Source organism: Myotis brandtii, unplaced genomic scaffold, assembly GCF_000412655.1.
Source record: "Myotis brandtii unplaced genomic scaffold, ASM41265v1 scaffold95, whole genome shotgun sequence".
Taxonomy (NCBI): Eukaryota; Metazoa; Chordata; class Mammalia; order Chiroptera; family Vespertilionidae; genus Myotis; species Myotis brandtii.
The window spans coordinates 373,581-401,552 of NW_005371920.1; the positions used below are offsets into that span (position 1 = coordinate 373,581).

Here is a 27,972-nt window from a genome sequence, read left to right on the forward strand (position 1 = left end):
TCACTGCTTCCTGGGCCAGTTGTGAGGTTTCGATGCTGCATGGCGTGTGATGAAGAGCGTAGCCGATGCCTCATCTCACAGAAAGTCGGTTCCCTGCTGCTGGTTTGCATTACTATCATCATTAGTATGACTGTTATTACTCCCTGCTGTTAGTAGGCCTCTGTGTCTGAGAAAAATTCATACTCATTTTTCTTGTCATGTATTTTTTTATCTTGTTGTATTTACAAACTGGTCACTGATGTCTGCTAAGCGGCGAGCGCTATGCAAGCCATACAAAAGGAATAAGATATAAGATAGCCTTTCAGCCCCCAGGACTTGACTATCCTGTAGGGAAACAGATGGATTAGGTGCCACTGGGAAATTTACAACATGAACTTCAGCCCATGTGTTCCCTTGCTCTTATTTGCTACATGGAGGGGATTTCTCATACTATGAATGCCTGTTGTCCCTGGCCTCCAATGGGATTTCCTATAGCTGTCATTTGCCCTGGAGATGCCATCCCATGATGAAGAGGAGAGAAGGCCTATCTGTAAGTGTCCACGAGAGCTGAGATTGTCCCCAAAGTAAGACAGTGATGCGGGGAAGTGGACTTATATGTATCCTACAAGGAAGGAGGCCCCGAGGTGGGGCCGAGTTAGAAAATCCCAATTCTGGTTCTTGCTTCCATATTAACCAGCTGGGTGATCCTGAGCCGATGAATCACATGTGCTCTCTCCAGGCTTACTTTCTGAGTGGCAGAGGACGGGACAGAGTCAGTGTTTCTGCCACCACAGTGTTTGTTACAAACACAGGTTCCCAGGACCCCGCCCCAGGGGTTCTCTTCAGCAAGTGGAGTGGTCCGAGGAGCCTGCATGAAGGATATGAGCCCCTGAGGGTGGGAACAAGGGGGCTGTGGTCACTGGGCTCTCTCATCTCTCGGCCTCCTTCCAGCTGTTGTTTTTGTGAGCCTCTGTTACTTTCCAATCATTGCAACAGATATTGTACCAGCTTGGGAGACACCTTTGCTATAAAATTGTAAATACTTGCATCTGATTTCACCTCCTCAACCTTCCTAGGCTTTCAAATATCCCATTTCTCGGTGTAAGTGTCCACACCCCAGCATCCTTTCCAGGCGAGTACTGACAAGGACAGCCTCCCTTCCTTCTTGCTCCCAGTGGTAGAGGAAGAAACAGCCAGGCTACCTGCAGACCCCAGATTCAGAACAATGACTCCAAACAGAGAATGGGCTGACGTGATATTAATCAGACGATGATTTACTAACATGCTCTGCGTTGAAATGTGCATTGCCAGCAGTTGTGGCTTTTTTTCTTCCCTGTGCTATGATTGCCTCCCGCTCCCTTTCAGAGTTTCCAGTTCTATGTGGATCTTGAGAGTGAGAATGTTTAATAATACCCGACAGCTAATTAATCCTCACTGAGTAATGAACCTGTTCTGTTTCAGTGCTGGGAGGCTCGGCTTTTCAAAGCAAGAATGTGGCTTTTTTTCCTTTTTTTTTTTTTTTCCTGGAAGGTAGCCTTTCAAATCCAATCCCTCATTACCCAGAGAGACTATGAGAAGCACTTGTATGAAAACAGTATCTCCTGCTAGTATCATAATATTCAAAGCAATAATCATGATAATTGAACAATTACACCTTACAGCTATAAGGTGCCATTTATATCACAAAGTATTTTCTTACCTCATCCCTAATTCAGCTTTGGAACAGCCACTGAGAAGGGCAGGACAGGTATTTGGCAGGTGAAAATGCTGACATCTAGTATTTATTGAGCATTTACTATATTCCCTGCACCATGCTGGACAGACACACTGTTTGCATTAGCTACCTCATGACGTGTAGTTCACTGTTAAAATGCCCATTGCACAGATGAGGCTCAGAGGAGTTAAGTAACATGCCCAGATCATGCACGGCTAAGAATTAAACCTTGATTGACTTGGCTCTGGGATCTGAGCCCTTAAACACGGTGCAGAATCAGAGAGACCGTGACTTGCCCAATGGCCATCGACTGGTTACTCGAGAGCTGGGACTAAAAGTCAAGAGCTCTGGCTGTTCAACTTGGACATATATCCGGCATTTGGAATGGTTTTCTTAAAATGAGTGCCATTATTATTCCAGGCCAGGGTGTCTCTTCCTTTCTCCCTCTCCCTCTCCCCTCCGCCCCCCTTGACTTTCCGGATCCCTGACAGCAGCGTGGACAAACAAAGGCCTTGAGGTCTTATGTAGAGGCACTGAGCAAGATCCTCTTCTTTCTCAGCCTCCCTTACCCAGAAGTAAGAGGCCCTTGGAGCTCTATCTAGGCCAGGAAGCTCGTAGTTCAAGTAATTGAATCAGCTGGGATGGGAGCTGGGTGGTGGGAAATCGCACTTGGCGCACTGAGCCTGGAGTTATGATTTCCTTCATTATGGTTGCCTGCCAGTGCCTTGGGAACCTAGGCCAGGTTGAAATTTGCTTTTAATCAGTTATAAGTGTAGAGTCCAGAAGGTGTGAGCTCCCAAGCTGTGATGTGTCATAACCTCCCCTCAAATGAAGGGGATGTAATGAGCTCACGTTCTCATATATTTTATCCAGACGTTCCTTACAGCTGCTAATAATAATTATTATAACAGCCACATTTATGGAGTGCTTGCTATATGCCAGGTGCTGGGTTTTCTATCCTTACATCGTTTCATCCTACCAATAACTCTCCCAGGTAGGTCTGTTATTCTTTCTGGATCGTCCTAGATTTTACTCCCTCATTTCATTTAAATCTCTGCTCAAGTGCCATCCTTCTCAGAGAAACTCTCCTGGAATGCCCAAGAGAAAAGAGCCTGCTGGCCCTGGCCGGGTAGCTCAGTTGGTTAGAGCCTTGTCCCAATACACCACGGTTGTGGGTTCAATCCTCAGTCAGGGTACATACAAGAAGCAGCCAATGAATGCCTAAATAAATGGAACAACATCTCTCTCTCTCTCTCTCTCTCTCTCTCTCTCTCTCTCCCTCTCTCCCTCTCTCTCTCTCTCTCTCCCTCTCCCCCCCCACCTCTTATCAGTCTTCCCATTCATTCTCGGTGCCCTTACCCTGCCCCTTCTCCTTAGCTTTTGTCCTCACCTGATACATCATGTGTCTGCTGCCTGCCCCCCACTACAGTGTCAGCTCCATGAAAGCAGAAACCACACTGTGTACTCTCCCATAGCTCCAGCAGCTAGAACAACACATGGCACACAGTAGGCACTCAGGAGTATTTGTCAAATGAAAGGAGTGGAACAGGTTTAGAGCAGGCAAGGGATTTGCCTCATGACTAAGAAATGGCTGAACTGGGATTCAAACCCAGTCCATCTGACCCCAAATTTGATGCTTTTCATTATGATTTCCTACAGCCTTAGCTTTCTAAGAAAATAATAATTCATGATCGCAGGGCAGGGCACTTTCATCACTGTGTCTCTCAGAATTGTTTGGCAAAGCCTTCTTAATGTATGAGCTTGATTTGGAGGCGAGTAGAATGCAAGGGGGAAGGGCTGCCAAGGCCTTTCTGCCCAGGGTGGGCACACAATGGGTGCACTGATTTTAGAGAAAACATTCCATTTCACCATGTTTTTACACACGTGCCTTCTGCTGGTGACCACCTCTGTCTTCCTCTCAACTCAGGACACACACATTCCCAGGACTTTCACAAATTAACATGGTTCCACTTAGAATGACCCTGATGTTTGCAAATCCCACTGGTGGCAATTTAGACATACATACCCCCCAGCCATAGTCTAAGACACCATGGCAAATCGGCCTGAGTGCTTCCAACTCTGAGCTCTGAGGGGACTTCTTAAGGATCATTGCTAACAGGCCATAGGATTAGGCAGGTCAAATAAAACAGACTAGCTATTTTCCCAAAAGTTATACTTTTAGTGAAAAAACAAGTTTAGCCACCTGATCTGTTTTCTGAAGAACTGATTAAACAGACCACTGGTTTAAGTTTACTAATAATAGCCACTATGTTTAATCAGACATCCCTAGTGACAGGCTCTGGGTTGAGCAGTTTTATGGACATTTTCTAATTCTTTCTTCATCACAGTCCTGTAACTCCAGCATCATGCCCATTTTACAGATGTATAAACAGAGGCTCAGGAAGGTGAGCACTGGCTTAAGGCCTCACAGATAATAAGTGTCAGAGCCAAGAATGGAGTCCAGGTCTCTTTGATCCCATAGCCCCTGCCCGCCACCCTGATACAGGACTATGTGTTGTGTGGTCCCTGACCTTGACAACAGTGAGGATAACACTCTTCTCTGACATGTAGAACTTTCCGGAGCATTGCTTATCTAATTTATTGAGTATCTACTGCATGCTAGGCACTGTGCTAAGTATGTACTACAAAGTGTACCTTACAAAGATGAGTGACACACACTCCCTGTCCTCAAGAGGCAAGGAGAGGGCAAGTTGCAAAGGGCTACAACATGAAATCAATTTAATCAGTGGTTCTCCAAGTGTGCCCCCATGGTCACCTGCAGTGCTTTTTTAGACCATAATCATCAGCTTCATCTCTACGGATTCCAGTTTAGAGGGTCTGCATTGTTCCCAGTGACACCTTTGACAAAACCCCTCCTGGAGAACTCCCGGGTGGTTCTGCTGCAGGTGGTCCCTGGGCCAGGCTTTGAGAAACCCTCGATAGGGCACGTGTCCAGAGCAAATCACAAATCACCGCGCAGTTCAGAGGAAGAGGAGAAGGGCGAGATGCAGGGCCAGGAAGCATCTTGAAGGATAGGTGGTCTTTCATGCTGGAGGCCTCATCTGATACTCGCGAGGATCCTGGGAGGCAAATAGGACCCGAATTGCTATTTCCCTCTTTCTAGTAGTAGGAATGTGGTACCCCAGTACAGTAGGGGAAACAGAAGCTCTGAGAGGCAGAACTGAGAATCAAATGCTTTTTGTCTCTATACTTCTTGCTGCCTCTGCAGTGACCACATGGTGATACTCACTTTGGAGGATGGGTAACCATAGGCCAGTTTCCGGGCAAATTACTGGCTGAGTCAGGTTTGTCCATGGCTGCCCCAGGCTTTAATTTGGGGTTTATGCTTTCATAACTGAGGCCTCTTAGGACATCAATACAGCCTACCCCTACCATTTTTTAATTTTTCCAGAATTCATTTTGTGATTTATGGCTGCTCTGGGGGCTTAATAGCCACTCCTTTTACAGTTTCATCTTATATTTGTTGCAAATAACAATGAAGTGTTTAGCTACTGCAGTGAAAAATCAATCAAGCCCGTTCCATATTCACGGGCTCACAATGGCACCCGGATGGCCCCCTGGATTAGATTAACTTCGTGACTGTGTCACTCTGGTGTGGGTAATTTCTCAACCTCCGCTCCCTCCCTCCCCGCCTGCCTCGGTGGGTGGATATTGAGATCTCCCATTGATTGACTGCCCCGAAAGGCAATGCTGGCATGTGATGTGTGTAACTCAGCGGGGCGCGCGGACTCTGTGGTTATGAAAATAAATAATAATTTATGTTATCGTTATTGATTGCCATCATTATCTGATTGTATCTGTCTGCGTCATGGGGTTTCAGTTATGGGATCAGAAAGCGCTCCACAGGAACCTCAGGCACTACCCTCACTGACAAGCCTCGGTGTTTGACATGTGTCGCCTCTTGGGGGTGAGGGCTGTGGATGTCCCCGTTCTGTTCTCTGGCTCATGTTCAGTGAGACAGTGTCAGCTGGTTCAGTGTCAGACAAAGGAACTAAGTCAGTTGGAATAATAAAATAATAAGAGCAGCAAACATTTATTGAGCATTTGCTGTGTCCCAGGGACACAGGGCATCTATTGGCTAATTTAATATTCAAGGTAAACCTATAAGGTAGGGATTGAAATAAACTTCATTTTAGAGATGTGGGGCCTAAAGTCAGGGAGGTTTAGTAACCTGACCGAGGTCAGATGGCTAGTAAGTGGGAATTCGTGGACTTGAAGTCATGTCTTCATGCTTCTAAAATCCATACTACTATCCTGCCTCTTGTATTAGAAGAGCATGTGAGGTATATTCATCTGAATATTCAGTGTAAACCAAAATATGAGTGAGCAGAGACTAGAGACAAACCTGCCAAGTAGATGGTAGGCGCTCCTTTGCCTTGGGCACAGGTGGGTTTTCTACTTTGTGTGGGGGAAGGTAGACCAGAAGGACTCGTGGAAACTAGGTCATGGTGTACTAGGTCATGGGTGATCTTGAGACTCTGGGCACGTCTTAAGTCGTCCCCGGCTGACTGACTGACTCAGAATCTCTAGGAGTAGGGCCAAGGGATCTACCCAGGTTTCTCAGCTGTATCCCAGGCCATCCTGGAGACCAGCTGGGTCTGAGAGCCATTGACACAGTGACCGCAAGGTTCGCTCCAAGTAGAGGCTCTCTGATTGGATTTTGTAAACTCTTTCTTTGTCCTCTTCCCTCCTCCTGCCTCACGATCCTATGTAGAATAATCTGAGGGCACTTTTATTACCGAAACATGGTTGCCTGTCCACAAAGTGACTGATTTGATTTGGAGTGAGCGTCTGCAAGCCAATCACGTTTAGGTTGTGTGTGAGCGGTTCCGCCCTTTACAACTCAAGTTCTTTTTCCCTCAAATCAGGGCCAGCCTACCCAATGGCCAGTATGCTGTAATGTTAACAACACTGAAGACATCAATTAAGCACATGCTGTGTGCCAGGCCTTCTGCTAGGCACTTTACAAGTACCATCTCACTGTAGCCTGGCAGCAGCCCTGCGGGGTGGGTACTGTTTAATCCACATTTTCCAGATGTGGACATTTGATTCAGAAACTGAAGTGCCTGGCCCAAGGGCTACAGACACTAAGGGGCAGAGTCACATTTTTTTTAACCAGATTCTGTCTGACTCCAGAGACTTCGATCTTAACACCGTGACCTAGAGCTCCAGGAAAGGGCCATGTCTCTGACCACGTCTCAGCCATCACCTGTAAGATGGAAATCACCACCGTACATTCTTCCCACAGAGGTCAGGCTAACAAAACAGAGCCCCACGCTTACAGTAGATGCCCAGTATGTGCTATTATTACCGTTCTCCTCTCCCTTTCCATCTTGTCTTTCACCTGGACACCAGGAGTTTCAGAAAGGTCTGATGAGTATACTGAAAAGGTTCAAAGCAGTGTTGTGTTTGGGGACCAGCAAATTCATTGTGTTTCTTTCGTTTGAATGCGTGTTTGTCCTGGCTCTCCAAATCTGGGTTGGATTCAGAGTGTCTACACTGACAATAAAATGTTTTCGTTCATCTCCACACCCCCTTTGTTGTGCTGCATTTACCATGCAGTAATTAGATCCAGCATAAATGGAAATAGAAGCAGAATCCTGTACCTCGTTTGAGATCAAGTTCTGTTTGTCTCTTGCTCCCCACCCCTTTGAGAGGTATTTGTGGTTCCGGACTGTGACAGGAACTAGTAGGTGACACCCCCTGTATGCATACTCAGTGACAGTGGGAAGCTGAAAAGTCCACCCATGTCAGAAAGGAAAAGAATCATGTCAGAGGAGGAAACCTCGACGTTTCCATAGCCTCTGGTGTAGTTTATTTTGGTGTCATTTATTATGAGGGAGGACAGTATGCTAGACCATAACCCATTCTCTTTGGTCATTAAATGGTCTGAATTTCAGCGAAGGGGAAGATGGGCCCGGCCAGGGCAGGTGGCCGGCCCTTTTCGGGCTTTGCAGGCGAGACTCTTGTCACTGTGTCAGACCTTATTCATACTGACCCAGATGGATTTTTCTCAAAAGAGAAGTTAATAGTATGATTTTCCCTTTCAAGGGCAGTCTGTGCACTTCTAAAGTAAGTGGAAAATCCAGGCGTAATTGGATGATTCAGGGGGAAAAGTACCTCCATTCTCTGAATCTTTCAGATGGAATTGTCTGAATCATGAGTGTAATGGGAGAGACATTGTCCCCAGACAGGGCTGGGCTCTGAAATGTGAGCTCCCTGCTGCAGGAGTGAGGGTGCGAGTCCCAGCCCCTGACACTGTGCGTGTATGTATATGCGTGTGCAGGCATGCACATGGCATGCAGTTCTCAAGTAGTGCATGGCTCAAGAAAACTTAGGATGTTGGCAAAGCCTAGAACTGATTTGTATTTGGTTTTTAATTAGACTTAACAGGAAATCAAAAATATATGCCTAGATCCCTTTTGCTACCAAGTTATTCCAATAACTATTTGAAACCTCGAGAGGAACTCTGCTCATTATACATACTATTTTTTTGTAGAAAATAATTAACATAAATGGATTTAGAATCAAATTCAGTAGAGAGAACGATCACTTTGATCCTAGTATGTTACAAACCAAGTCTCAATGATGCATTGATATAAGTATTTTAAATACCCATCTCTACCAGAGAAATACATTTTTAGATATTTCCCTAGAGGTTAGTGTATAGGATAATACCTTCTTTTTTCTGTCGTCCATAAAAATAAGAAACTGGTTGGAGGAAAACATTTTATAAGAGTATATTTATGTTCAAGGAAATTATTACCAACGGGAATAGTATTTAATTCTCTGATTTCCTTAGAATGGTTGAGCCAGAAGGAAAGGAATTTTCTAACTAAAAGGTGTTGGATTTGTATGTATTCAGGAGGAGGAAACTGGGTCACATTCATCAAACCTGTGACCCTTCAGTCCGCAGGCCGACGCTCAATCCACTGAGCCAAACCAGTAAGGGCTGGGTCACATTCTTGTTATTTGTTGTGATCAGATGATCAATTGGGCTCAGTTCTTTTCAAACACACACATACATGCTCACAAATGTTTCTTGCTGGAGAACATATGGGAAACCCCATCTTAAACACAGTTAAACAAATTTATTTATGTCAGGCTTTCTCAGGACCTTTCATATACTAATATCCGATGGCAAATTCCAGGGAAGATAGATGGCATGCAGTATTTTTCCAACAAACGTACTTGACGGGGGAAAGCCCTTTTCTCATGGGGTTACTGTTTTTTATGACATTCTGCTCAACACGTGGTCCTTGGCTCAGTGCCAGTTTACAACCAGATAATGAGTTTGTATGAGAATATGAACCATTCATATCACTAAGCCACTGTAGAGTTCAGCTGACGCTTGTATTTGGCATAGCAAGTCTTTTCTCAATGAATGAAGCAATGCGTTGAATCTGGCTTGGGCTCCTCATCTGGTCATGGACCATTAACAAAGAATTTGTGGGTCAAATGTTTTGAGTAGTGCAGCCATGGACCTCACTTTAAGAAATGCTGGCTAAAGAATTGGATCTGGGAGGTGCAGAGGTGGGGGTGGGGGAGCCTGATAGCACTTTCACTCTGCTCTTACTGCCTCCAGGCACCGAATCACCCAGGCACAGAATCACGTGATGGTGTAGGACCCTTCATAGCACCTCCCTCTTGACATTCAATTCATTAATGATCACTGAGAACTTACCAGCGCCTGACACTGTTCCGGACACTCTACATATTTCATCGTTCAATTTTCACCTTAACCCCGTGAGCTTAAAACCATCCCCACCATTTCACAGATAAAGAAACTGTGCTCTACATGGAGGAGGCAATTTGTGCAAGGTTGTTTGCTAGCAAGTGGCAGGACCAGAGTTCACCCCTGGCTGTCTGACTGCAGACCGCCCCCCCCTTAACCACCATGCTGCCTGGCTTCTCAACAGCAATGGTGTTCAACCATTGGAGCCAATGGAGGTTTGATCCTACTATCAGAGACTTCTAGAAGCATATACTCCCCCATCAGCCAATCTGAAAGCTTTCACTGTTTATAAATGTGGAGCCTAACATCTATCTAATCTGCATTTATACGAGGAAGGTTCCCTACGTATAGTCAGGGATAGACATCCCTGCCCTCATGGGGCTTACAAGCCAGTGAGGAACTAGCTGGTTATGAGCTTTTATCTGAAACTAGCAATAGCACCAACTTCGTGCACCCATGCCAGACATCACAGTCAATCTGCTGTGTATTTTATCGCTGCCTGAGAGCCTTCTCAACATTTCCTTCTCTGCTTTGTGATCCCACGTTCTATAATTAGTTTGAGGGAGAGTTCTGCAACTTTGAATTAAATAAAGACGTTGTCTCTTTAATGCCAAAACATCTAGACATAAGGTGAAAACTTCATCCAATTATCCTGCTATTTCAGTACCAAACATGCAGATGTTTAGAAACTCTGAAAGCTTGATTTTTTTAAAAAAAATTGTTTGTTCTACAAATTCAAAGAGCATCTAAGAGAGAAACCTTCTAGGGGTGGGGGACATAAGATTATCAATGCAGATAAGACAGGAGGTATAAGGTTACATAATGAGATAGAAGTGTCAAAACAAGGCCACACTTGGTTACCATTATTCCTTCCCAGAGTAAAGTCATCTCTGTAGATGAATTCACAGATGACTGTCACAATCCTGTTGAAATGTGCCCTTGCCCTACTTAATGGTCAAATCAGTTAAGAACTTAGGCACCAATGCCCTGGCTGGTGTGGTTCAGTTGGCTGGAGTGTCGTCCCATGCACCAAAAGGTTGCAGGTTTGATTCCTGGTCAGGGCACATACCTAAGTTATGGGTTTAATCCCATCAGGGTGCTTACAGGAGGCAACCAATCTGTGTTTCTTTCTCTCTCTCCCTCCCTCTCTCCAAACAATTTTTTTTAAAGAACATAGGCACCACGTAGGTTACTTATTCCTTTCTTCACTAATTCCACAAGTATTTCGTGAGTACCGTACCACTGCAAGCCAGGCACTGTGACAGTCCCTGGAGACATAGCAGTGATCATGAATGGCATGGTTCCTGCCCTCATTGAGTTTACAGGCTCTTTTGGTTGCCGAAGAGAGGTGTGTGGTACACAGGAGAAAACATGATCTGATTGATTCATCCATGGAAAACAGAATAATTTTTGGAGCAATTAATAATTGAGCTGAAGCCAGAAGGCAGGCGAGGAAAAGAATAGGAGGAGCATTTCAGGCAGAAGAATTGCCATGGACAAAGGCCATGAGGTGGGAAGTCACACAGGAGAACAGGGGATGGAACAAGGCTGGAGCGGCTGGGATGCTGGGCACAGGGAGATGATGGAGACAAGGCAGGCAGCTTATGGCCAGGCCATGCTGGGATCATAGACCTTCCCGAGGAACCTGCTCTTTCTCCCAAGAGCAATGCAAGCCCTTTCTTCTCTACACTGGTTGCTTTGAAACAGACCCTCTTTGCTCAGACATCTCAATGTTCTGCACCCAAGACAGGACATACACCAAGACAGAAAAGCTGCAGGCACAACCTAGGACTTTCCCGGTGGATATGAAGAGTTTAACTTGAGGAAGCAAATGGCATTTGTCAGTGTGACCATGTTGCCCTCCAGCACCCCCTTGCCTGCCACTGTTTTAGTACATGTCAGGGCATGGCCTCCTCGGAGCTTCTCCAATATCAAGGCGTCCTCCCTCCAAGGTGAGTCCTCCCATGAATGATTGAATTGTTCGAAGGGACATAGAACCTGACAGCTCCCTATTACACAAAGGAGAAGATAAGCTTCCGATTAGTCCTGAGGCTGGAGGAAGCCCAGATAGAGTGCATCTGTCAGAACTGCTTACAACATATAAATCATTACCTCAGTTTTCCATGCAAGAATTGGGCCAGAGAGAGAGAGAGAAGTGACGGAGGTTTGTTATCAGTGCAGAGCCATAAGTAAAGAACTCATGCTTGGCTCCAAAGCAGGATTTGTGGTGCTGTCCATGCAGAGAGAAGAGCCCCATGCCCAGAGGAACGACAGAGACAAATGCCCACTGGCTCCAGGAAGGGGCAATTTGTTTCTCTGGCATTTGCTGATGGGCTTTTATCACTGATCTAACAATAGCAGCCACCAAAGCTTTCCCAGACTCCAAAGGGGAGATGTTTGGTATTAGGCTTGCTCTGTGTGTGATCCTAGATCTCTCTATTGTGTAATTGCCATAGTAATCTTTGTTATTGTTGCCACTTTGGGTCCCTCCATTGGGCAAAAATCTCTGAGCTAGCTAAGGCCCAATTATGGCTAACCTGCTATCCCACAGTGCAAGGTAGGGGGGTGTTTCTGAGGGCAAAAAAGCAACATGAGCCATGGCCAGTGGGTCTCAGTGGGTTGAGCATAGTCCCATGCACCGAGAGGTCAGGGCGCATGCCCGGCTTGTGGGCTCAACCTCAAGTAGGGGTGTGCAGGAGGCAGCCAATGGATGTTAGCCTTTCTCAGCAATGTTTCTCTCTCTCCCTCTCCCTTCTTCTCTCTTTAAAATCAATAATAAAAACATTTTTAAAAATCATGAAACTGAAAAAAAGATTGAAGGACAGCAAGTCAGAAAATGTTCAGTAAAGGTTTAAAAGCATAAATTGATTGGATAATGCCCAAATTTTCATTGCATTTTATATTCAATAAAATACCAAGTAGTGAGGAAAATGTGAGAGCCTGGACGATTCCAGCTGGAGAAGCCCCAGTACTAAGTACACCCAAACCACGAGCTTGTGCAGCAAGAAACATTGTCTTGTGGGCCACTGGAGGCAGAGTGAACAAAACGGGGCAAGCTGGTCATTCTCCAGGATAGACAGTCAAGCCCAGTTCCCAGAGCTTTTGTAAGGGGCCTTGATTGGTGGCCCCCACGTAAAGGGGAACCATGTGTGTCCAGGCCACTGATGGAGGAGTCCTTCTTCTGTTCCACCATCCTGTGTTTTGAAGGGAAGCATTATCTTTGCAGTCACAGCACAACCCAAAATATGTCAGCTGCCCGTTAAAATTCCCCAGAAGAGAAATACAGTATATTTTATGTGAACAAACCCAAAATGTGAGTTAAGACAGTACCCAGAGAGATATGGGCACTAAAGGAATGAGTCACGTGGATACTTCAAAATAAACAAAATAAGTTCCTGTTTGTTCAAAAAGTGTGAGCAAAAGGTTCTTATTCATAAGAGATGTGTGAGGCTGGCTTATTTCTCCTTGTCCTCGGGTAGGGAGGAAAGCCCACAGTTGGAACCTTTCTGGAGTCTAGTGTGATGGTTAAAAAATCCAGATTAACAGTTCTGAGTGCAAATCCCAGCTCTGTCTTTGTGTAACTTTGGGCCTTTTATTTAAGCCCTCAAAGTATCAGTTTTATCATCAATAAAGTACATACATCATAGGACTTATCAGAAAATAATACTAGCACAGTATCTGATTTTAGTACTTACCATTCAACAATAGCTGACTTCAAGCTGGGAATCAGGAATGCTCAGAGCAGAGAGACAACTGGTAGACCCCAGTTGCTTCTTTTCATGGAAGCATAGAGTTCTATGAAGACAAGTGAGAAAGAAAGGACTTCTTGCCCTGACTGGTTTGGCTTAGTGGAGAAAGAAAGTACTTCTAACTTGATCATATGGCCAATTTGCCTATAACACATTAATCCTAATATCTAAGACTCTTTAGTGAATGAGTTCACATTTCTGACCTAAAGGAAATTCCCATGAGTGATCCTATATAATAAAAGGCTAATATGCAAATTGTCCCCTGGGTCAGGAGTTTCCACCGGGAGTTCAACCAGGGGGTGGGGCTGGCCCACCAACCGCCCATGACCCCTCCCCTCAGCTGGCCCCACCCCACACCCCAATAGGGGCAGGGCCGGCCAGCCAACCTCCCACATCCCCTCCCCACACCCCCAGCCAGCCCAGCCCGATAGGCCCCTATCAGGCAGCCAGCCAGCACCCACCCATGCATGAATTCATGCACTGGGCCTCTAGTTCTTAAAAAAATTCTGTAAGTACAGATAAGGAGATACTGGAGAATAGATCACCAATTTGAGTCTCTCTGGATAAATTGAGTGAGTGTGTTCCTACCCTGCAATACCTGTTTTTGAAAGACAGTGAACTCTCACATTCTCACTGAGCTAAGAAGTTGTATAATTAGTAGTAACTCCTGCAGAGGGAAGAGGCTGTGGCCAAGTCTCATGTGAGTGGCTCTGGGATGATAGCATTAACAGTTGCCTGGAAAGTCGTTAAAAACTGACTCTGGACTCCAGGTTGCAAATCTCCCTATAGATTCTCCACCTTCAACCATTCGTCATCAAAAATGCAGAATTCTCTGCCTAGATTAAAGGATCCACTGTCAGATGTTAGACCTTCTGTCTTTATTTTCTGTTAGCACTGAAGAAAAACCATCCAAGTAGGTCACTTTCCTTAAATAAAAACAACCAAAAAAGTTCTCTCAATATTTTCTCCTCTGTCTTCACCACTAAGAAAAAAGTCCCACTTTTGTCTTCCAGCACAAGCTCATTGTTAACCCAGTTGACATTCGCAAATGCACATCCACCATTGGACACTCAAATTGACTTTCCAGAAACTCCCCCTTTAATTGGACTGCTTTTCTATGGAAACCATCCTGCCAGCATCTGTGGTGAGAGAGATTCTGGCAAAACGATGTGCCCGGCCAAATGATCAGGTGGAATTAGCTTGCTCTCTATTTCTGTTTGATAGCGACACTGTGCCTTTGCATAATTCTCACTGATTATCCAAAGGGAAAGGCCATAACTCAGGCAGATGAGCTTTATTGGCAGCAATCCCTTCTGGGGAAGAAGGAAAAATGGATGAGCAGCAGCATTTGCATGTACCGTATATGCTGAGAGATCGACATTTAAGCAGTCTATAAACTAAGCTTGCCTAAATCCGAAACCTCAAAAAATGAAAATGCCACCTTGGCTGGGTAGGTCAGCTGGTTAAAGTATCGTCCCAATACGCCAAGTTGTGGGTGCGATCCCAGGTCAGGGCACATACGAGAATCAACCAATGAATGCATAACTAAGTGGAACAACAAACTGATGATTCTCTCTCTCTCTTTCTCTCTCTCCCTCTCTCTAAAATCAAAATCAGTAAAATTAAGGGGAAAAAATGACTCCCTCTATTTGGTGCCATAACTCAAGAGCTGGGTTTGTCTCATATCCTATAATTCACAACCAAATAAATTTGCATACTCCCATAAATATATCTTGAACAGAATGTCATTTTAAAAAGAGAGTGCTCATGAAGGAAAAATAAATAGTTGGGAAGCGGTTGGAGTCCGAGTCCTTCAAACACTTGGAAATTAACAAGAAAGTGTTGAAGGAACACTCCAAACCGCTTCTGCTTATGCAGGAAGGGAGGTTCGTCTGCCATCTTTATTTGTTTACCTACTGAACCATAATATGGTTTCTGTTTTCCCTGGCTGTCCTGATTTATCTCAGTTTCTGCCTGTGCTTTCCCCTGTCAGGATGGATAATGTGACTTTCACCTGTAATGGACAACGCTGCTTACTTTTCTATGTCTTTTGAGGCATCGACCCACACACGCTCCAGCAGTATCCTTGCTGGGAAGCTGGTCCTTTGCCCCCAATTCTAGACTCTCCTCCTTTCCCTGGGAGAGTCCACAGAGAACCACTGAGCCCAGTCCCTGAGGAAATCTGGGTCCTCTCTATCATTATGAGATTTAGGAATATTTAGTCCCAGTTTCCTAAACCCCAAACAGCTTCAGGTATCTGACAGTATGGAAGGCCAACGGTGTGGTTTTATCCTAGTTCAACATCAAAACCAAAGCTTTTTAAAAAACAAAAACCCCAATAAAACACAGTGCTTTGCCTTTTGAGGACTTGAAGATAAGAATCTTACTTCATACTCTTCTTCCCCTGGGAAATTTACATCCCTTGCCTCCTTGGACGTCTCCCATTGTGAAAACGGCAGCAAACTATCTTCCTGCTCTACGCCTTTCTTTTTGGCACATTCTCACTTGTCGATCAATAAATGACCCTCTGCCAAGCTCCACAGCTTGGCTTCCTTCTTCGCCACTTACATTCTCCTTCTGTGTTTAAAAAAGAGCTCGTTTTTCTCTTAACCTCCAGTGAAATCTTCTCTTTATTCTCTCCCTTTGTTTTGCTTATCATTTCACTTAATTCTCAGTCCTACAGTCCCCACCTGCACCTGCCTCCATCCTCTACATTTCCCCCTTTACATAGCCAGAAGCTAATGAGATTACTCTGGGAGTCACGTGATCCTTTTCTGATCACACCAGGATTAGGAAATGGGCTTTAAATAGCAGTGTCAGGTGATACAATGGAAGAAAAGCCTTGGAGGGGATCTCAGCCGGGGTGGTAAACTGAGGATTCAGTTTTGTGCTCTCTGGGGTAGATAGGGCCTCCTGTCAGACCTGTGCCTTGATGTTCTCATCTGATAAACGAGTTCCCCATCACTGATGCTTCCTGCTTCATGGTGGTTGTGAGGATTAAAGAGATAGATAATGTCCTATGCTTGACTGAGTAGCAAGCCCCCCTACGCATTAGGTGCTGTGGTGACTATAGGGAGCAACGGTAAGACATATCCCACACTTTCCTGGGTTTGGAAGCTGCAGCTACACAAGGATGAGAGAGAGAGGCAGTCAGCGACCAGCCAGGGATCCCAGACATATTATCATTAACGAATGAATATGACTTGTCTTATTTATACAAAATTGAGATCATACTATACACATTTATCTGCTCGTTAATATAAACATCCCTCCAGGCCAATTCATCTTCTTTGAAGTAGCTGCAGATATTCTCAAGTATGGGCACATTCTCACTTACTAAGTCATTCCCCTATTGAGAGACATTCAGGTTGTTTCCAGATTTTGCTACAGTTCAATTGTAACTACCAATGCTGCAGTGAACGTTCTCAAACATGGATTATCGCAAACTTATGCGATATTTTTGTAGGATAGTTTCCATTAACATAGGATTTGCTTAATTAACAGATGTATATGTTATCTTGTTTTAATAGCTACTTCCAGACTACCTTCTGAAAATCTTGCTGTGATTCATACTCCCACCAGCAAGTGCCCATGCTTGTCCCAGGATAGGGTGTTACCAATCATTGTAAATTTTGCCCATTCCAAACAGAGACACTACTGAGAAGGTAGCAGTGTAGCGATTAAGGGCAAGGACACTCTTGTCTAGAATTCACAAGGACCCATCTTAGCTCCAGCAAACACTAGCTATGTGACTTTCAGCTAAGACACATAACTGCTGTGTGTCTCAGTTCTCCTCATTTGTAAAAAGAGGTATCATATGAGTGCCTGTGAGTATTAAAATAAATGGTTATAAAAGACTTAGAACAGTGACTGGTTTGTAGTCCATTTTTAATAAGTAAAGATGAAAAGATGAATAAATTAATCTTCTGTAAAATTAAGATTAAAAACATCTTAACTTGTATCTCCTTGACCACAAATAAGGTTGGACATATTTCTACATATTTCCTGGTCATTTGCTTTTCGCTTTCTTTACATTTTTTGTTTATATCCTTTACCCATATTTTTATTGAGTTGTCTTTTTATCAATTTTTAGGAACTCTTTGTATATTATAAATAGTAACCCCTTTTCTGTCATTTTTATCGTCCATAAATGATTTCCTTTTTATGTTTATTTTTAATGGAGTTTTATGGGTGGCGTAACATAAAAACCTCAGTCAGTACAAAACTATAAAAATAATTTTAAACTCATATAATCTCATACTCCAAAGGATAACCACTGTTAAGAGCTCTATGGAAACCCTCCCATTGCCCCCGCAGATTCATTGGCTCCCAGCCTTGGCTCTTGGTCATCTAGGGGGCTTTCAAAATAGTACCAGTACTTGGGTACCACCTCACAGGCATTCTGACTTAACAGAGCAGTGGTGGGGCCCAGGCAATAGTTTTTAATAAGAGGCCACATTTTGATTCTAATGTGCATCTAGGGATGGGAACCAGACCAAGCTATTCTGAAAGGTCATTCATATGTCAATTTGGTCCTAAATCAGAGTGATGATAGTAATCACTACTGCCCTCTGTTGGTGGAAGGCAGAACTGACACCATTTAGCTATGGATATAGCTTTATTCATATCTAAAAAGGGTCGTGTTTCAAGGTTCTTAGAGATAGATGCATCTTTGTATGCATCCACACCTTTTTCATGTAATGACTTCCTAGACAACTTCCATCTCTAAGATTCTTGAAGTTGATAGCAACTTTATATTTACCTTCTTTTTAAATATATTTTTATTGATTTCAGAGAGGGAGGGAGGGAGAGATAGAAACATCAATGATGAGGAGTCATTGATTGGCTGCCTCCTGCACACCCCCCACTGGGGATCAAGCCCACAACACAGGCATGTGCCCTTGACCAGAATCGAACCCAGGACCCTTCCGTCTGCCAGCGGACGCCCTATCCACTGAGCCAAACAAGCTAGGGCTATATTTATCTTCTTGATTCTGTACGTTCCACAGTAAAAAGAAAAAAAATGACACAATGTCATATGCTATTTCTGAGGTCTTGTCCATGTTTGGTCACCAAATTTTCAGTGATATTTATCCTAATCACTAACAGGAAAATGTATGCAGACAGATTTTAGAAATGCTTTCATCAATAGCAGTTGAAAAACAAAACAAAAACAATTTTGGGATTAATCCTAACCAAGCTAACCAAAAACTAAACCACTGTCTCTTTCCATTCACGCCCCCCCCCCCATTTCCCCACCTATAAGCATTACTCAAAATTTTCCTCTACTGGTATGTTTTAAGATGAATCCTTTTTTCCTGTGGCATCACATAATGTGGAACATCAAGGGAAATAACAGGAAAGGCAGTGGACAGGGAAACACGTTTTGAGAAATAACAAAGTTGGCAGAAAATGGAAGTGTCTGGGAGAAAAAATAAGATAAAGCTGGCAGAATTGCAGGCTGCTGTGGGCTGCTAATTAGATGGCGAGTTTATCTTCTGAGGAGAAGGCCTTTTTTCTCTCCTTTCCATAGAGAAGCCAAAAGAAGCCAAAGATACAGAGCATAAAATTGTTAGTCTGCTGTAAAAACCATCTTGCACTGGGTTTTTAAAACATATATCAATTCCCCAGGCAGTTTTTATGGGTAGCGTGTTGTTCTTATAGCTGGAAATAGGGGGTAAGACTCTATCTCTGTCTCCCTTCCCCCTACTTCTCCCTCTCTATGTGTGTGTATATATGTGTGTGTGTGTGTGTGTATATATATATATATACATATGTGTGTGTATATACTTTTAAATCCTATATATATTTGTGTGTGTGTATGTATGTATGTATGTATGTATATACTTTTAAATCCAGAACATCTTTATGATCAAGAATTGGCACTTTTTGCTACCTTTTGTGGAAGTTAATACTCGGTTTCTTTTATCCACCCTAGATTTAGACGAGCTGGGTTTCTCAACCTCAGAACTGTTGACATTCATTTTAGGCTGGATACTTCTTTGTTGCTGAGGGCTGTCCTATACATCAAAGGGCATTTAGCATCATCCTTGACCTCTACCCACTAGATACCAGTTGCATACTCCCAGTTGTGACAACCAAAAAAATATCTCCAGACTGTCACATGGCAAAACTCCCTTCTCCCCCCTCCCCCCATTAAAAACCACTGATTTAGAGGATTACCAAGGTGAGTTGTCACTTCTTCCAAAACAATGTACCCAATGTCAATTAGAGCCCCTACCTTTTCAAATGAAACAATATCTTCTCCTCTATTGAAGCAACGGACCTACCTCTCGTTATAGCATCAGTCAAAGTCTCTAACAATATATCCACCTTGAGACACAAATGCCTTTCCTCCCCATGAGACTATAAGTGCCAGCCCTCATCTGTTTCGCTCACTCTGTCATGTGCCATCTAGAGCAGTGATTGGCCCTTAATAAATGCTTGTCGAGTGAAAGAATATCATTGTAAGGTATTTAAGAACCTGAAGCACAAAGCCTCGCTTGGTCTGAAGGGGGTTTTCCTCTCAGGCTTATTTCCGTCTCTGTGACAAAGGCAGTAACAGAAGGAACCGAGGGCCTCTTGAGGCTGGTGAAGGGTGTGATCGGGGAAATCTGAAAGGTCTATGATTTGGATGGGCTTCCCGGGTGTTTTGGCGCGGTGCTGCTGAGTGGCAGTTTCATTCTGCAAACAACAGCTCGGATGTGTGGCAGGAAGCCGGAGCCAACCTATCACGCCTGCTTTTTGAACTCCATCCACCATTGATCCATGGAGGGAACATGTTTTTTGATGCTTGTTAATTCCCTGACGCTTCATTAATTCCCCAAGAGGAGACACCCCAGGACCTGGGGATGTGCCTCTAGAAACGCAACCTCAGTACAGACAGCACAAGGCCTTGAAATGCTTCTTTTCGTGTGTGTGTTTTTTTAAAAAAATGGAATGAAGATGCATATTTTAAAAAATGAAAAATGACTGGCATTCTTCCCACTGAAGATGGGAAGTAATTGAATTTGTTAGTGGTTTATTTTATTTGACAGCCTTTGTACATACTCGATGTGGTTTGTTACACTGAATTACCCTTTAATAATGGGTACACGCAACGCCAGACTCTGCCCCCCAGGTTGGTTTGATAATTGGATGAACGACCATATTGTTCAAGGTTTTCCTGACAGTGTGTGGACAGAAGCTATTTTCCTAACCAGAAAAGCCAGCAGCTTGCTTTGTTTTTTTCTCAATGTAGCTAATTGCTACCCAGTGACCAATCATTCTACTAGCCCTTTTCCTGAGGGATACAATGTTGGGATGCTATGTTAGAGAGGCTGTTATAGAACTTACTGCTACGTTCTGTAATCATGTCAGAATTCCCTGGTTGGATGGAAGGGGTGCCTAAACCCCGTAGCCAATAGAAAAAAGTCAGAAAAATCTTCCCTAGGCAATCTCTCAAAAGGGACCATTTCTCCATAATTGGAAGTTAATGGTACAAATTCTAATAACAGTTATCATAGGCGCTGGAGCCAGATTGCCAAGTTCAAGGGCAGCTCCACAGCTTAGGGGTTGTATGACCTTGAGTAAGTGTCATGACCTTCTTTGCTTCAGGATCCACATCTGTAAAGTAGGAACAGTATTTGTACCTTCCTCTTAAAGTCATTGTGGAGATTTAATAACATGGAAAAGTGCTGGCATAATTGTGGCAGAGTAAGTTCTCCATCAGTGTTTCTTGGTTAGATGGTTTGTATCAGGCCCTGTGCTCAGTTTTCTCAGCAAAGCTACTGAGCGAGTTGCTCTCTCTAACATTGCAGAAGGGAACACTGACATGGAGAAAGGGGAAGTGACACCCCAAGGCCATGTGGCCAGTAAGTGCTCCAGCCAGGATTCAAGCCCAGCTCTGCTGGCTCCAAAAATTCTCTTACACCATCACAGCTTCACATGTTGTACCTGTGTACCCCCTAGAAGAAGTTTGAAAAGCCGTGTACTTTCCTGAGCATTTTTATATAGGCAAATAAGCATTTCCGTTGTGATGTTAAGTAGTTACAGAGAATGTGGTTTTACGAGTATATGGAACATAGGCAGTTAGGAATAAAACTGTTATATCACCTTTTAATGCATGCAAAGAAATTTAAATACCATCATAACTAGATACCCACCAATATCCATAAAAAAAATATCTGAACAAGTTATTTAAAAGAACCTTATATTCCTCCTTTGTCTTCTTTAAACATGCATTTCCATTTAAACATACTTCCCCTGAAAGAAATGTTAGGAGCTTTTTTGATCATTTTACAACAAATAGAATTTCCTCCCATGTATATATGACTATAAGAGTTTAAAATTTTGTGTATATAATTTCTTTAAAATTAATAGAGCACAATTCACTGAAATAACACTGACATATAATTCTGACAAGTAATGATTAAACATAAAAAGTAAAACTTTATTAGAATTTCATATTATAATGAGGTAGGGGTCGGGGCATTTGTGGGGCCTTGATTGACGGTACCGCCCAATTGTCCCTCCCAGAAGTATTTATATCTTGGACAGTGCACCGTAGTAAGGTTCCGGATGGGTAAGGGTCGGCCTCCTGTCATTCTTTTGCAAAGGGCAGGAGAACCTAGGCTGTGGCTATCTCCTTCGATGATTTGATTTTAGGAAGAAACATGTACGGAAGTTAGAAATGGGGAAAGTTTCCTTTAAAACTGTTTCAGATAGTCCTTAGGACGTCATCACATACGCCTGTTTGAAAGGGCTGCTTGGTACCGCTGAGCCGTGTTGCTTTGGAACAGGGATATTGACAAGCCAGACCCGATGTTGCCCCCATTTGCAAGGTGACTCACTCTCTCTTCCTTGACAATGAAGTCTGGTGCTGTTTAGCTCTTGGCTTTATTCCAAACCACAGTAATTGTCATTGAGAGTCACGAAGGATGTTCGTTGAAGGAAGCCCAGGGAAGGGCAAGATGGCAAACCTGAAGTGAGGCTGGACTCTGGAACTTTCTATCTAGCCTCTCTACCTGCTCTCCATTTAGGGCCGTTGATGGGATAGTGTAAGGTGCCCATATTCTCCACCAGGCCTCAAGCCTGTGGACCCAGAGCACCGCTGCCGGGTTTCCTGGTGCCCAGGAGGAGGTGGACAGCTCTCTTGTTGCTTTTCTCCATCAAACAGCCACGCTGCAGCTTCCCAAAGGGGCTGGTTATGAAAAGGAACAAGAAGTGTGGGGCTGTGTATTTCCTAAGCTTCTTCAGGATACTCTGTATGGTGACTGGCCCGCATGTAGTAAATGCTCAATAAATGTTTACTGAAGTTTTTATCTGGGGGTCACTGTGAGGTCATACATTCCTGTATGTATTTCCTAATTGATGACATGGAGCCCACCTAACCTCATGACTTTAGCAGATCCTATTAGTCTCAATATAAAGTAATCTCAGTTATTTAGGGAGCGTGGTGGGGAACAGCTGTTGAACTCTGACAAGGAGCTATGGAGCAAGCATGGATTTAAATTGAGAGCATTTTTTTAAAAGACCCCACAATGTTGATTACGTTGATTGTACTTAACCCTGGTTTTCAAGTGTTTGCCCAAGGTTACTGAACAGCTACAAATCTATCACGTGCTTCCACAGATGGCCATCTCTCTCTTTTCCTCCTCCAACTCCATGTTCTTTCTGTTCTTCACTCCTTTCTGGCCATCTTCCCTCTCTCAGAGTCTTGCCTTGAATCTGTGGACTTAACTGGGGCGCTGGAGGTTGCCATGGGAAACACAGCTGTTGTTTTTCCTCTATGAAGAGTCAGTGCAGGAGGGCGCTTGAGTCCTCACCTCTAGCCTCTCCCTGCTGTGCGTTTTCACAGACATCATCTAAACCGGGGGGCTCCATGATGCAGCTCAGCTTTCACTGTGTGCCTGAAGGGGGTTTCTCTGACCCAAGGCCGACACCCATGTAGCTGCTGTGGAAAATTGTGAAGAATCGCTAGCGTGGTCACCAAATAAGCCATGTGACAGCAACATTCATTTTGTTAGTAAATAGGTTCTGGGAAGTGAAAGATGATCTTGGATTTCCCAGGAGGGGAGATAGCAAAGATAATGAGAAAGAAGCTGAGGGAGGAAGAATGAAAGGGGTGGGGAGAGACAGAAGGGGTGGAGAGGTAAGGAAGAGACACAAGAAGGAGGGAATGCCTTAACAGGAAGGGGGGTCAGTAATGGACAGCTACCAGGGACTCTGTGAGCCTTCCTTATATTCCCAGTAACATCTGTGATCCAGCCCTGACTGTGAGCCCACATCTTCTCCTACCAGAATCCTTCCTTCCTCACTTCTCTCACTGTTTTTCCTACACTCTAAGCATGCTCCTACCCCAGGGCCTTTGCACTTGCTGTTTCCTCTGCCTAGAATGCTCTTCCCTAGAGAGCAACATGGCTCCCTCCCTCACTGCATTCAGGCCTATACTCAAATGCCACGCCCTGAGAGGCCTTCTATGACCACCCCACCTCACTAGCACACCGTCTATTCTCTACCCCCTTACCCAACTCAGGTTTCCATCATGTCTGATACAAAGGAGTGATTTAGTGAATATTTATTGAGTGAATAATTAATCACTAACTCCCAGGCCCAGAACACAGGAGTCTCACATTTACCCATATATACTTTGCACTCTCCCCTCAGAGATTTTGCACAAGCTGAACCCTCTGACTAGAGCACAGCTCTCTCCTCCCCACCCCCCACTTCTGCCTGGTAGATTCCCACAAACCCTTCAGGTCCTGCCTTGTTTAGTAGTCTCACCTTTTTGACAGCTCCCTTGACCTCCCCAGGTTGACACAGGACCTGTCTGACCAACATTGCCTGGACAGTGCCTACTGACCTCCATCACAGCACAAATCACTGGCATGACATGTCTATTTAGTCTCCCATGTCCCAAGTGCATTCTTCCAGGGCCTAGAATATGGAGCGACTAAGGTCTCAGACTCCAGAGACGAGGAGTGCCAGGCATGAGCACAAGCTGTGTGACTTTACATAAATTACTTAACCTCTCTGGCCTAAGTGATGGTGACATTTTTTAGAAAAGAGTAAAACTAAAAGAAACAGAAGGGAACAGGAACAGCGTGATTTATGTCTCCTTCTCTTGGAGCTCTTTCTGATGTGCTTATGGTTTTATGTGTGAACATAAGGGACATAAACATGCTTGCTCTTTTCCTAGTGCAGAGCGTTGGTCCTAAAAGGATGTATTTCTCTTGTTTCCCAGGTGCCTGTCCTCAGACCCATGGACCTAATGGTGGAGGCCACCCCGCGAAGAGTATTTGCCAACGCACACACATATCATATCAACTCCATATCGGTCAACAGCGACTATGAAACCTACATGTCAGCTGATGACCTGAGGATTAACCTATGGAACTTTGAAATAACCAATCAAAGTTTTAGTATCCTTTCCTTGGGGCCAATAACCAATTGGCTTGAATTAGGAGTATTCAGGTAAGAGCAGGCTTGGGCAAAAGTGGAATGAAAGGAGCTGTCATAACTAAACACCTAGCACTTGTGGAAAACTGTCGTCTTTTAAATTACATTGGCATCTGTGGCGCTCTTTCATCCTAACAACATTGGGGAAGCATTGAGTTACAAGTTGTGGGCCAGAACGAGCTCTGGATTGGAACTCTGAATCAATTCCTTCATACAGACGCATTTGTGTGTCTTGAATTAAAACTAGATGTGACTTTATCAACTATAAGATAGGACCCTAGACTTCAGTTAAGGGTTTCTTCCTCTTATTGAAGTATTCTTCAATGGCCTGTCTGGACAGCATGGACCGCAGGTATGCATCATGATTTTTATTGTATCATAATAATGGCTGCCATTTATTGAGTTCTAAGCACTGCACTGGGAACTTTTTGTATAGAATCTCATTTGGAGATGTGCACATATAATATTAGAGCTTGATGGATTTTCATAGACAGAATACACGTGTGTAACCAACATCTGGATCAAAAACCAAACTTTATTTGCAATCCTCAAGTCCCCATCACTCTTCTTTTCCATCTCTATCCACCAAGGGTATATTTGATATGACCACCCCATAAGGCCAGTATTATTAGCTCATGTTTAGTTAAAACTTAGAGAAGTAAAGGAAATTGCTGAGTGAGTGTCTGAGCCAGTATTTTTACTGCACTATACTGACCCTCTGTTTGATAATTCAAGTCAGACACTTATTCAGTACGTGTCATGTGAGCCATCCCACCACAAACCTGAAAATCTCAATCTCAGTTAATGGTTTCTCCACCCAAACAGCTGAACAACTGATGTAGGAGTCAATATTCTTTTTCTCACTCACTAGCCTTCCTACCTCCAACCCAATCTACCCTTGAGCCCTACCTTTTCTTCCTCTAAATTATATCTCAAAGCAACTCATTTCTCTCCATCTGCACTCCTACCAGCCACACTAGTAAAGTCCACTGTTTTCTCACCTGTGTGACTGCCCTCATCTATATGGTCTCCTTCTTTCTTGCTGTCTTACAAATGCTTGTTCCCTTACAGGGGAGACCTTTCAACATGTAATCTGGGTAACATTTCTCCCCTGCTTAAAACACTCTAGTAGCTTCCCATTGACATAGAATAATATCCAAGTTCTTTACCTTGGACGGGAAGATGCCACACAATCTGGACCCAGCCCCCTCTGTGGTATCCTGTTATATCACTCTTTGCTAATTCACTCTGCTTCAGCCAACTAATTTTTTTTCTGTTCCTAGATACACCTTGTTGTTACTTTCATGCTTTGCATTTGCTGTCCCCTCTTTCTAGAATATTCTTCCCCCAGAGTTCACATGGCTAACTATCTGTCATCATTCAGACTTCAATCTCATGCCACCTCCTCAGAGGTATTTCCATTAATTCCCAAGTAGCCCCCAATAACCCTCTATCCCTGTTATCGCAAGAGCACTTATCACTATTTAAAATTGTTTCTTTATTTATGTATTTGGTATTTCCCCATATTTGAATGTAAATTCTATGAGGAAAGGGACTTTATATGATCCATTTATGTATCCCAATACCTGGAACATTCTGACATATTGGAAATTCCATTTGGGTTGAACATGTCAAGTTTGAAGTATTAGTAGGTCTTCCAAGTGGAGATATTTAGTAAATAGCTGATTATTAAATCTAACCTGGAAATTTTATTTTAAGAAGATATTAGACTCTAATAATTAGAGTAAAGCTTTGAATGTTCTGATATAAAATAAATCCTCGTAATGGCTCAAGCATATAAAAGATTATTTCTCTTGTAAAGTCTAATATTGATTATCCCCATCACCAGACTGACTCCTCCAATTCAGAGATTCGGGTTTCTTTCATCTTGTCATCATGTTTATCTGCATCAGGACAGCAAAGGGAGAAGATTGTGGTGGACCACACTAGGGAGGCTCCTATGAGCCAAGCTAAAATAGTGTGCATTCCATTGGCTAGAAGTGAGTCATATGGCTACCTCTAACTGCAAGGCAGGCTGGAAAATGTAGTTTAGTTACATGTGTGTAAGAAAAAAAGACCTGGTGAGTGTTCAATAGCTCCACAAGGCTTTTCAGGGAAGGCCGTTTTAAGCAGGTAGAGGTGATTTTGGAGACACTGAGAACTGGCCATCAGGACCATGACTGGCAGCTTTTGCTGCTCACAGAGCCACCTCCACATACTGTCTGAGCCTGTGAGAAGCTGCCTACAGATTTTGCCTGGAAGTGCAGCTGCTAATAGAATGAGTGTGGGTGGTGGTTCCCTTTCTCCCTTTACGTCTATTCCAAGAGCCAGAAATCTGCTCAGGCTCAGCTGCTGTCACTCGGAGCTGCTGCTGTCCCCAATCTAGATGACACGTTTTCTGAAGTTTGCCTCTAGGCCTTCAAGGGGAAGGAAGTTTCTTGAGGCATTTGGGGAGACAGACGCCTTGGGGAGAATGCAAAGGGGAAATATTAATAGCACAACTTAGGTTATATTCTGCAGATGTCAGACAGCCTGCCAGATGCTAGCATACAAATGAGACTGTGTCATTCACCCTTAAAGCAGCCATACGTAAAATAATCATTGTCATCATGAGAGTGATGATCACTGATATCTATATAGTTGTTTTCAACCAGACCACCCTAAGCACTGAGCAGAATGTACAAACCAAGGCCCTTTTGCTCATCGTCACTGAAGTGCAGCCACCGCTGGGGTAGGAAGTGGCCACCTTTCAAAACAGCCTCAGGAAAACATCAACCACCAGGCAGGTCTTATTAAATCCTGTGTCGTTTAGCACCATTTCTCCAATGCCCGATGGTTCAGGATGGAGTGGTGCGGGGTTCCCACAGCATGGCATGAGTACCACTGAGGTGGTAGGCACAGTCGTCTAAGCACTAGGTGGACTATTTTTGTTTTCATAATTACGAATTTATGATAATGAATAGTATAAAATACAACTATCAAGCCTCTGATTTCCTAGGCACTGAAAAATTCCTTTAAGTTAGAAAGTATGTTTATGTAAAGATAATCATTAAGTGAAAAGTAAAACAAGTGATCTTGTGATATGGTTTTTTGTAAGTCTTAACTTCCATTGACTAGCATTTGGTGTGACATTGGAATTATGGTTGAGAACACAGGCTTCGAGTCCAACCAGCCTGAAGTTTTCACCCAGCTCAACTACTTGCTGGCTGTGCAAACTTTAACATGTGTCTTAACTTATCCAACCCTCTACTTCATGACGTGTAGAGAGGAGATCTATCAAACAGGATTGTGAGAATTTGTGAGTGTTTTTAATATTGATTGATTGTGTGTATATG

General features: G+C 43.7%; 1 protein-coding gene across 4 annotated transcripts in view; it reads left to right on the forward strand.

Moving 5' to 3' along the window:
* PPP2R2B (protein phosphatase 2, regulatory subunit B, beta) overlaps positions 1 to 27,972 on the forward strand; it is a 402,097-nt gene that overhangs the window by 307,490 nt on the left and 66,635 nt on the right. For all 4 annotated transcript variants that reach the window (XM_005885985.2, XM_005885986.2, XM_005885984.2 and 1 more), the window contains one exon: positions 24,423 to 24,600. In XM_005885985.2, the coding sequence (XP_005886047.1) occupies positions 24,423 to 24,600 (178 nt within the window). The remainder of the gene's footprint in view (positions 1 to 24,422; positions 24,601 to 27,972) is intronic.